The 11,840-nt window shown below is 40.9% G+C and overlaps 1 protein-coding gene across 2 annotated transcripts; it reads right to left on the bottom strand.

The window, feature by feature from the left end:
* Positions 1-434: 434 nt before the first annotated feature.
* Positions 435-11,449, bottom strand: LOC148672646 (cornifelin homolog A-like). 2 transcript variants are annotated; one of them, XM_088628458.1, is made up of 4 exons: positions 10,990-11,449; positions 8,058-8,188; positions 7,138-7,292; positions 435-1,623 (listed from the first exon to the last, which is right to left on the bottom strand). In XM_088628458.1, the coding sequence occupies exons 2-4, from the start codon at positions 8,173-8,175 to the stop codon at positions 1,447-1,449; spliced, it is 450 nt and encodes a 149-aa protein (XP_088484584.1). In that variant the 5' UTR covers positions 8,176-8,188; positions 10,990-11,449; the 3' UTR covers positions 435-1,446. The 2 variants fall into 2 exon arrangements, with proteins under 2 accessions (XP_088484584.1, XP_088484583.1); XM_088628457.1 differs by lacking the exon at positions 10,990-11,449 and adding an exon at positions 8,788-9,527.
* Between the last annotated feature and the right edge of the window lie 391 nt (positions 11,450-11,840).

Raw genomic sequence — 11,840 nt, 5'->3', positions numbered from 1 at the left:
GCAAGTCTAACTACCAGTGATTATGAGTCGAGTTGGTACACATTGTTGAAAACAAAGACTGCAGGAATGTGATATTCATGACAGGGTTGCAAGCAAGATGTTTCTTCTCAGGGCAAACCACAAAAGGTGTTGACTTGAATTTGTACTACTACATCTGAATGACAGGTGGAGCCACTGGACTTACTCACTGGGGAGAAGTGTGTTGTACAGATGGTGAACCTCATGCTACGCTTGTGCCCACTGTGAAATATGGAGGTAGGAGATTGGTTTTTACAGATTTCAAGTAAATCTCCTCAGTGGTATTATTTACAGTTGTATTCACTGTTAAAGCACTCACATGGCCTTCAGTTCGCTTTCTCTGACATGCTCTCTTGATTAAAAGGGTACTTTAAGGAAGCAGATTCACTCAAAGATGCAATTAGATCCACATTAAGTCATAATAAAAATCCTAAAATGTAATATGTAATCAAGAAGACTTTACTTCCACATGTCAACACAAAGAAACACATCTGCCACATACGATACACTACAGATTAAGTGGAGTAAAGCACACTAACAGTTTTCATTTCATATCCAATAAAACAGACATTTAAGGCTACTTTATTTGCCTAAATTCTATTGTGATCCACAAAGAATGTGACTACCGAAAAGTTGTAGCCAATTAAGAATATACTGTACATAGCTCTACACAAATCATGACAATGACAGCACAACTGTTGTTTAAGACCTGCTCCATGAATTAAATGGAAAGCCATTTCAATTACTTTTTTATTGAAAGTGTCTGAACATACTGTCTCCCTTGTTGGCTTGACAACATCAGTAATGGTAATAGGTGATGAAAATTAGTGAAAATAAATAGCAAACTAATTCAGGAAAATCAAATCAACTTAAATATCCTCAGCAAACAGTGGATTGTAAAGACGGGCAAGAGAATTGTGAGCTATTGCGAATTTTCACTGCTCCCATCTGGGGGACATCTCTGTGTCCCACAGACTTAAGAAATCATTCATCCTCCCATGCAATATCACCCTCAAAACTCTGTAAAATAACGGCCTTATCTCCTGTAATACTACTGTACTGTCTTCTCTGTTGGTAATTTTCATCTTCCTTGTTGTATTGTTGTACTGGATTTTTTTGTCAAACAAATTTCCCCAAAGGATAAAGAAGCTTGAACTTAATTGAATTCCTCTACCCTAAGAGCAATCCTAGCCATACGCTATCAGTATACAGGGTGTGCTATATTCCATATAAAGTGGAGAAACATTTTTAGATACTGTACATAAAAGATTCATCTTCTTGTATCATTTACAGAAGTGTCTTTTTCCATAGCGTTTTCCTGCAGCTCTCCTTTTCCCCAGAGAGAGCTATAGGCTGTGTGCATCTGTCTTCCGGGTGTGTGAAGCTGTGGCGCTGGAGTGGAGAAGTGAAGGGCTACTGTTGGATGGATTAAGAGAGGTGCTCGCTCTTTTCGTTGGAGAGCGGGAGGAAGCCCGCGGTGAGGGTGGAGGCATGGGAGTTGGTGAAGGTCAGCGACTGGTTGCGTCTCTTGATTTCCCGGGAGATCTGACACCAGGATAAGGGGTAGCAGCAGCAGCCATAGAAGCAGTCGCTGTAGATATTTCCCTGTCAGAGCGAAAGGGTTCACAGTTTTTTACATTGGGTGCATTCTTCTAATTTAACATGAATTAACTGCATTTTTTTCACAGCTGTTCCTAAAGAAAACCAACATAATGACACATCTTTCTTCAAAAGCTGATTTGTAGAACCATCCAGGTTCTACATTAGTAAATATCTGTAATAGGTTTTTTTCCTTTACAAAAACAGGTTTCAAGGTAAAAAAAAGTTTATTGTGGAAGTGGGGAAAAAATATTGACTGTGGCATTTTTATTGTGCCTGCTTTGAAACAGAGGGTGATTTCAACACACTGTTCCAAAGAGTTCCAGAAAAATGTGTGAAAAGGTTTCAGCTGTGTTTGTACTGGCCTGTGCATGCCAACACAGAGCACGGAACTCTAAACCATATCAGCAATTTAGAATCTTGCTCATTGTTTGGTCACCCTACTCTTTATTGAGTAGAATTAAATTTCATACAAAAAGTGAAGTTTGCAGAAAAGAACCTTCATGAATCCCAAACCAGTCTTTATTATAATAAGTAGTAATATCCTTTTGCCATACTGTTATGGATGGTGAATCATTAGTGTGTGGTGTATTGGCAGACGTTTACCACTTGTTTTCACCAAAGAATCATATTACTAAACCAGGCTTCAAAAACCAATGGTTTTGGCACAGACACTAAGCAGGAGAATAGGGGAAGAGTTCCTCAACTCACAGCATAGAGAGAAGCAGGTACTGTAGATAAGGTCTAAACTATGCTTCATTTAATAAAGCCTATGCTACTACCTGTATATGTTAAAGATCAATCACAGAGATGCCAATAAAGAAATAGGTACTGCCCACGAGGATGGCACAACACAAATATCTGTTAGGATTCCTTGCTTATTTCATAAACAAACTGCCAATGAGCTGACATACACAGGTGACAACACAGAGCCTAAAAATACAAAGGGAGTGACTGTTTGCCTTCGTCTATACTGTAAACTGTCCCCAAGACAATGTAAATACAGGGCTTCCATCTTATGTGTTAATTTAGGGCAAGGGTTACTAACCGAGATTCTGGACACTGTATCAGCTGGATTTCATTCCAGTTAAACTCTTTCTCCAGTGCTAAACAATGACTTAATCTGCTTGACTGTTTAGATTTGTTTCATTGTTCGGTCTAGAGTTCCTAAATGACCTACTTTAAGGGTATTGTTTCTGATATTTCCAGAATACACAGATTTACCCACTTTTACGATTGTAGCCTGGGAGCTGAACCTATACAGTGCCTTGCGAAAGTATTCGGCCCCCTTGAACTTTTCAACCTTTTGCCACATTTCAGGCTTCAAACATAAAGATATAAATTTTTTATTTTATGTGAAGAATCACCAACAAGTGGGACACAATTGTGAAGTGGAACGAAATCTATTGGATTTTTGAAACTTTTTTAACTAATAAAAAAATGAAAAGTGGGGCGTGCAAAATTATTCGGCCCCCTTGCGTTAATACTTTGTAGAGCCATCTTTTGCTGCGATTACAGCTGCAAGTCGCTTGGGGTATGTCTCTATCAGTTTTGCACATCGAGAGACTGAAATTCTTGCCCATTCTTCCTTGCAAAACAGCTCGAGCTCAGTGAGGTTGGATGGAGAGCGTTTGTGAACAGCAGTTTTCAGCTCTTTCCACAGATTCTCGATTGGATTCAGGTCTGGACTTTGACTTGGCCATTCAAACACCTGGATACGTTTATTTGTGAACCATTCCTTTGTAGATTTTGCTGTATGTTTGGGATCATTGTCTTGTTGGAAGATAAATCTCCGTCCCAGTTTCAGGTCTTTTGCAGACTCCAACAGGTTTTCATCCAGAATGGTCCTGTATTTGGCTGCATCCATCTTCCCCTCAATTTTAACCATCTTCCCTGTCCCTGCTGAAGAAAAGCAGGCCCAAACCATGATGCTGCCACCACCATGTTTGACAGTGGGGATGGTGTGTTGAGGGTGATGAGCTGTGTTGCTTTTACGCCAAACATATCGTTTTGCATTGTGGCCAAAAAGTTCGATTTTGGTTTCATCTGACCAGAGCACCTTCTTCCACATGTTTGGGGTGTCTCCCAGGTGGCTTGTGGCAAACTTTAGACGAGACTTTTTATGGATATCTTTGAGAAATGGCTTTCTTCTTGCCACTCTTCCATAAAGGCCAGATTTGTGCAGTGTAAGACTGATTGTTGTCCTATGGACAGACTCTCCCACCTCAGCTGTAGTTCTCTGCAGTTCATCCAGAGTGATCATGGGCCTCTTGGCTGCATCTCTGATCAGTCTTCTCCTTGTCTGAGCTGAAAGTTTAGAGGGACGGCCAGGTCTTGGTAGATTTGCAGTGGTCTGATACTCCTTCCATTTCAAGATGATCGCTTGCACAGTGCTCCTTGGGATGTTTGAAGCTTGGGAAATCTTTTTGTATCCAAATCCGGCTTTAAACTTCTCCACAACAGTACTACGGACCTGCCTGGTGTGTTCCTTGGTCTTCATGATGCTCTCTGCGCTTTCAACAGAACCTTGAGACTATCACAGAGCAGGTGCATTTATACAGAGACTTGATTACACACAGGTGGATTCTATTTATCACCATCAGTCATTTAGGACAACATTGGATCATTCAGAGATCCTCGCTGAACTTCTGGAGTGAGTTTGCTGCACTGAAAGTAAAGGGGCCGAATAATTTTGCACGCCCCACTTTTCATTTTTTTATTAGTTAAAAAAGTTTCAAAAATCCAATAGATTTCGTTCCACTTCACAATTGTGTCTCACTTGTTGGTGATTCTTCACATAAAATAAAAAATTTATATCTTTATGTTTGAAGCCTGAAATGTGGCAAAAGGTTGAAAAGTTCAAGGGGGCCGAATACTTTCGCAAGGCACTGTACATTTAAACATTTAACTGAACTCTTCCATACTTAACAAGTAATTTATTAGGGTTGTGATGGTCTGTGTGTAATAGATACAGCTAGTGTATGTACATATTTATTGGCTAATGCACAGTGCTAGGTGCACATTATTATAGGGGGATTGAAGGGTACAGTACTGCACTTATTAGTTACCCCTTGTGTTTAATATTTTTCTAAGATCTTGAATATTATTTAATTGTCTTACTGGTGGTGCAGTGGTTGGGGCCCTGGGCTCAATTCCAGACCTGAGGTGCTATCTGTGTGGAGCTTGTATGTCCTCCCCGTGTTCGCTTCGGTTTTCCCCAGGTGCTCCGGTTTCCTCCCACAGTTCAATGACATAAGGGAGGTTAACTGGATTCTGGGAAAATTGGCCTTTGTGTCTATCTTCCCTGTAATGGACCAGTGTCCTATCCAGGGTATACCCTGCCTTGGGCCTGTTGCTTGCTGGGATAGACTCTAGATAGACCCCAAGACCCTGACAATGGAAGATGTGGCTTGAAAAAGGTTGGATGGATGGCTGTTAAATGCAGTAAACAACTGACAGGATCACAAGAGGCACAGCTCCAGTCTTCCATCAGTAAAGCAACACACCACCCCCAAAAAAGCCACATGGCCACTTTATGCACCAGGTTTTTTGCTTTCCTTAGTCTTTAGCTGTTTATTGCCCTGTTGCGCAATCCCAGAATAAGCAAGATCTTATCTTAAAAGTTTTTTTGTAGCCCATATTTACTCATGGAACATTGAACACTGCAGAAAAGTATTTTCTGTGCCGGAAACATTGGCATCAGATGGTTATGAGTGTGAAAACTTTCTGAAGAAAAACTAAATTCCAAAAGGAGAATCTGGTAGGATACAGTCTACCCTATTTGTTTTTAAAAGGGCAGAATTCTAACTGCGTAGGATTCTTCAAATTAATTTGCATTATCTGTTTGCAAATATGTGCTCTATACAGATATCTGCTACGAATAGTTGTACAATCCTGATACAGACATAGCAACCATTAAAAAAAAACTCCGGACAGTAATTAGGTCTAAATGTACGACAAAAGAACATCAGAAAAGTTATAAAAGAGAAGAGGCATTTTAACCCATCTTTGATTCAGTGTCAATAGCAGTTTAATAATCGATTTAGGTTATCTGAACACACCAGGGAATCTGATTCAAAGCTTGAAGGTTTTCAGTTCCTTCAATTACTCTGTGTATGGTATTACTTTTTGACCAGGTTTTACTCTGCTCTCCCTTCTTTGAACTTGAACCGGTTGCCGGTTCAAATCCTGCAGCTGGCAGAGGAATCCTATTCCTGGTTGTTGGGCCCCTGAGCAAGGCCCTTAACCCCAGCTGCTCCAGGGGTGCTACAGTACATAAATGGCTGACCCTATGCTCTGACCCCAGGCTTCTCTCTCCCTGCCTGTGTGACTCATGTAGAGCAAGCTGGGGTATGTGAAAAGACCAATCCTTAATGCAAGAAGTTGTATATGGCCAATAAAGTGATCTTATCTAATTTAATCAACCCCAGTCAGTTTAAAGACACAGCTCACATTTGCTTCACATGCTGAATTATTCCTCAGCTAGAGGCTATAGTTTCCCTAACTCAGGGGAAACCAGGGCTGCCTGTCCTGTCCCAGTCACGGTACAGTGCTGTACCTGAAGGGCTGGGTGAACAGGTGGAAGTGAGAGAGGAAGGGAGAAAGACACGAGTCTGGTGGTGATGACGTCCTGTGAGGATCGGATTGCAGAGAAACCGTTGAGATGCACGCAGATAGCAAAGTTCTCTCTGAGGCCAAGGTTTTGAACGTGTCTCAGCACAAATAGGTATGGCTCCAGACATACGAGAAAGCATCAAAGTACGGATCTGCTAATCCTGGGAACTGTGTGAGATGCCAGGGAGCAGGTCAGACGGGCTGCTGATGGGTTTGTACGGTATAAAGCTGCAGGATGTGAAATACTTTCCCCCATTTTAATCCTTCCATCCATTTTTAAACCACTTCTGGACAGGATGCCAGTCCATTGCAGAACAGACACCGCCACGCACACTCACACCAGGGCCAATTTTCCCAGAAGCCAATGAAACTACCAACGTGTTTTTGGACTGTGGGAGAAAACTGGAGCACCTGAAGGAAACCCATGCAAATGCAGGCGAACATACAAACTCCCCACAGACAGCACCTCAGGAATTGAACCCAGGGCCCTAGTGTTGTGCAGCAATGGTAACCACTGCACCACCCTGCCACCCCATCCCCTTTAAACCTGTTAGGACCCAAGCTGGAAAGAAAACCCGGAGACATAGCCCCCCAGGACCAGGATTGAAGAAAGAAAATGACTGAAACTGGCAGTCTGTGGACATTGCCGTGTCCGGCTGACGGCTCTGTCCAGCCACTGTGGATGTTGTCGAGACCCTGTTGTCCACTCCACGGATGTCGTGAGAAGAGTAGGACTGTCAGCCCTGATGTCAGGGACCACCTCTGAGAACTACCTTCGAAATTCTGACCACCCAAGCTTTCCGTGAGCTAATTAAAAGTAAGGCCAAAAGGTCGGATTGCATACACCACCTTCTGCTGCACTGGAAACTGGATTTATATCGGAGAAGGACATAGAATAACAGATACCTGGATGCCATAGCGCTCTCGAACAGCAGCACGCATGGCCAGGGAGACAGGTGGCACACAGCCTATGCCATCCAGGACTGGCAGACACAGGCACTCCCCAAATTCACTGGTGGTCTTGCAGGCAAAGCAGGGAAAACACCAGAAGGCACAACAGCCTGAAAGAGAAAACAGGGCTAAACGGAATCACGTTTCACCAACTGCTTACATACAGTAACATGCTACTATTCGGTCTGTCAATTATTGTTCAAATCCTGGCAAGCCGTTAATCATTCTAGTTACAATGTTTGTGCAATTCAGTATGCCAGCATCCATCCAGTTCTCTACAGCTCACAGATGTTGTCATATTAATTGTGGTGTCCAGAATTAGTTTGCCAGATGTAACCTAACAGGGGAGATGTAAATTTCACCGATACAAATACAGTCAGTCATTGACCTAAATTCAGTCAATCTAGTCAAGTCTAGCCAAGGAAGTTAAGAAATACCTGTCTTGGCTCTTATTCTGTATAGGGATCAGAAAAGAATTAAATCATTAATTGTAATTTATTTATGTTTAAGCAATTCAAAGCAAACACAGAATAGCTATTTTATAACCTTCAGCTGACATACCTGAAGAGGCTAAAAACACTGGGTTTCTTCTCTCTGCTGTTCAGCATGGAATTAACCTCTGCTTGTTCCTTTGCAGAACACATGCTGATTTCATGTGAATGTCATGTGCAATGTTTTTGTTAAAACAGTGGATTTCATTGATTTAAATCAAGGAGGCATTGACAGAGTTATTAAATCAAGGTGTGTTGCCCTGAGTTGATGTTTTGATTTAATCCTTGATTTGGATGCTGATTTAGGTAAAGACAGGTATTCATCACTGTAAGACACAAAGATAATTTTCTTAAGATTTAAGGCAGACAGACAGCCGAACTCACAGACACCCATGTCTTCACAGCAGTCACATAGTCCAGTGCTCCATTGGCCTGACCAGGCTGGGCTTATGTCTGATGTGACAGCTGTCAGAGGCTGCTGGGTAGTAGCGTATGTCTCCATTCTGACCTCTGACCTGTAAGTGAATGCAAAAATAAGAAAAGTGCATCGCTTTTTGCTTTCCTTTGGAGCTTCGTAATAGTGCTCCTCAATGAAAATCAGATTTTTTAACTGCAAAATAGAATAACGTTAACAACAACGTTAATAACGAAATGCCCACTGATAAAATATTTGTAAAGCTGTAGGTCTAACAATAGGGTTTTTGTTGTCCAGATGTGTGGGTCTGACTGTCTGAAACTCTGAGCAGAAAACAAAACATACTGTACAAAAATATTTCAGTTGATCACAACTGTACTCTTTACAGAAATGCACAAAAAAAGGATTTTATGATAGCAACAATGCCCATGGCAGCAGAGTGACTAGTTCTTAATTAAATTGTCAATCTGACACAGATTTTGAAAAACATTAACGCTCAAATAGAATTTTTGCCCCCCAAAAGTGTTGTCAACAGACTAAAAACTGTTTTTTCGTTTGCAATTCATTCAATTTTGAACACATTTTAATTAATTCAAGCAATTTGTATCTGTGATCATGAGTTTTATTGGAATGTGCAATATTAGGTAGGTTTTAATTTGAGTAATTCCATGCATAAATTTGATCATTTAGAACACAAACCTTCTTTGTGTTGAACCCATAGATTTCAAGTCAGCAGCCATCCATTCATCTACTGCTTCTTCCAAATCAGGGTCTCCCCAGGGATGCTGGAGCCTGTCCCAGCAAACAACAGGCACAAGGCAGGGTACACCAGGTACCTGGATGGGACACCAGGCCATTGCAGGGTAGACAGACACACACACTCCAGGGTAAAATTCCCCAGAAGCCAATTAACCTACCAGTATGTCCTTGGACTCTGGGAGGAAACAGGAGCACCCAGAGGGAATTTTATTTTTTCCCCCCAAGTAGAAATCAATTTTATGCCTTATTCTTCTGTGGTATACAGTTAAAGCATTTTTGCCTTTCAGTCCTGAGGGAATAAGTGTGCTTTTAAAAGGAAGAATACTCTTACACTGAAAAAAAATCCTAACCTTGCACAAGTGAGCATGTGAGATCTTTATAAACTGTTATGGAGTAAACAGTTTTGTTGATTGTGCTGTTTTAAAACTGGCTCAACCAAACACATTTCCCACTTTGACCCACTAGAAACGCATTGTTTGGAAACAGAACTAAACTGAAGCACACAAAGAACCAGCAAGCAGTATTATCAGTTTATTGCTAAACAAAATCCAGTCAAGGTAGATTAATACCAGACTACCACATTCTAGCACAAGCAAAAGGTAAAGCCAGAAAAGTCCGTTCTTGCCCATATGAAAGTTAAAAAAAATTTTTTTACAACAGCACATTATGCAGAAAGTAGAATTTAAGCATGTTAAAATCACAGAAAAACAAAGAAAAACTATAATAAAAATGCATAAGGACTTCAAACCCACCTTGATTGTTTAACACATTACAATATGCAGGGGTTCTCAGCCCTGGTTTTGGGGACCCACATACAAACTTGTTGGTCTTTGTTTCAGAGGAGCTCTCAGTTACACAACTGAACCTTTAACTGACTTAGGAAAGGGGTCTGAGTTGAGCTGTTTGACTGTTTTCAGTTGTTAAACATATTGAAGGCTGCCTTTTAACTCTTGCATTTGATAAGTAAAATAAAATCCCAAACTTTTACATAGAAAAAAAAAAATTGGCTCCCACTCCCCAACCTTGTATTGGATAAAGCTGTTAGAAAATGTGGGATGCATGTTCCAGTCCAGCAACCTGTGAGGTCAATGAAGGCTTCATTTGGGTAAATTAAGATCAGTTGGAATGAAACCCAGGACGCATGTAGGCCTCCAGGACCAGCACTGGGAGCTCCTAACCTAGATCACCTATGATTTCACCCCCTGCTGATGACCTTAAAGTTCATACCACTCCCTCCCCACTCCCTGACTATAAAGCAATCAGTACATGAAATGTCCTTGAGAGTTCAAGGTGGGAGTAACAAGGGTCATTTCAGTCAACGGCCAAGATCCTAATGAATGCAACAGAGGGAATTTGGCATAACGGTCCTAACAGCCTAGCTGTGAGGATGAGCTGCCCTCACCCCTTCACCCATTGTGAAGAATCAGCTGGAGAGCCGCAGCAAGGGCCTGACCTGCCTCATAAACGTCTGTTGTAAAATATATATATAGGGCACCGAGCTTGTCAATAGTTAAGAGTTGGGTCTTGATCTCCTGTCCACAAAACGAGAAGGGCTCCGGAGAAAATGGCCACAGCGGAGCTGATGGAAGGAACCAAGAATGTGAAACAACACATTAAGGTAAAGAAATGCCCTGAGCTGGATGGTATTCTTTCAGTGTACTTCAAGGAAACAGCAGATCTTCTTTATGAGTCATTAAACTGTTTCAACAGCACACAAGACAAGGACAGCACCTTACTTTTTTTTTCATTTTCACTGCAGGTCCAACCTCTGATTTGTCACTATTCTTAATAACAAATTGGATTGTTAAAAGTAATTTGCTAGTACTGGTTTGATACCTATATAATTAAACTGCAGTACACTGATATATAATTTGTCAAGTTAGCAATAAGAAATTATTTCTGCCAGTTTCTTTGGAGTAAAAATCTATTAACCGTTTTTTCAGCAGAAGTGTTGCATGCTGCCATATGATTATTTTGTCAGTTTCTTCTGTAATTTCAAAAGAAAATACAATATCCTGGAAAAAGTATTACTATTTCTACACATTTAGAAATCCATATCAATCAATATCCGATCACCATCTTTTAGAAATGGAAGCAAGAAAATCGTACACGTTATATCTGAGAATTTAATATTGGTCTTACCTCCTTGCAGTCAGTGGAATGGAAAACTGAGAGAGCGCGGTCTGAAGGAGGAGCTGTTTTTATATTCGCAGCAAAAGAAACAGGGTGAAGTCTAATTCCAATGTGAAGGCTTGGTTTTGAATCCAGCCAAAATAACTGCCCCATCAAGTCTTACGTACAAATGTTTATGTTTAAGTGGACACAAGATGGAAATCTCTGAGAAGCCGCTTTTTGACAAACAATGACGTTTTGAAAGTGCAGGCACCCATGAAGGTCGTTTAATGCTGAGTGATCTTTTTTTCCATTTTCACATGCCGCGCCCTGACCCTGTCGTGAAGGAAAGTGTTGAAATTGTCTGTTCTTTCCACACAAAACGTTTTTACGGCAGTTATCGTGATTGAAAAGAGGGATACCTGTGCACAGTACAGGACAATATCTTCAGGCGCTTAGGCAGTTAGAGTTCCATCCATTTTCTATCGAACCAATTCAGGGTCTCAATGGAGGTGGAGTCTGTCCCGCCATGGAACGGGCACAAAGCAGGTTACACCCTGGCTGCGACGCCAGTCTTTCACTGGCAATAAGTTATTTAACGAACAGTGTGATTTTTGAGAAAGAAAATATTTATCAATTGTTTATGTAAAGAAAGCTGCAAATGGAGCTGTCTTTAAAATGTAGTGTCTTTATATTTGATTAAAGTTCGTGTGAAAACCATTTTTCTGTTCCATAGTAAACCTAGTGCTTTGCTTGAGTGTTTGGAACTTACATTTAAAGAGAAAATCAAAATGAATTGGGCATTTTGTGCTTTGCTTTACTTGTAAACCTTTGTATTTAGAAATCCAAAGTTCATTGTTTCCATTTTTTAATGGTATTTC

The sequence above is a fragment of the Lepisosteus platostomus genome, chromosome 4, assembly GCF_059453375.1.
Source record: "Lepisosteus platostomus isolate fLepPlt1 chromosome 4, fLepPlt1.hap1, whole genome shotgun sequence".
Taxonomy (NCBI): domain Eukaryota; kingdom Metazoa; phylum Chordata; class Actinopteri; order Semionotiformes; family Lepisosteidae; genus Lepisosteus; species Lepisosteus platostomus.
This window is presented reverse-complemented; position numbering and strand designations above follow the sequence as displayed.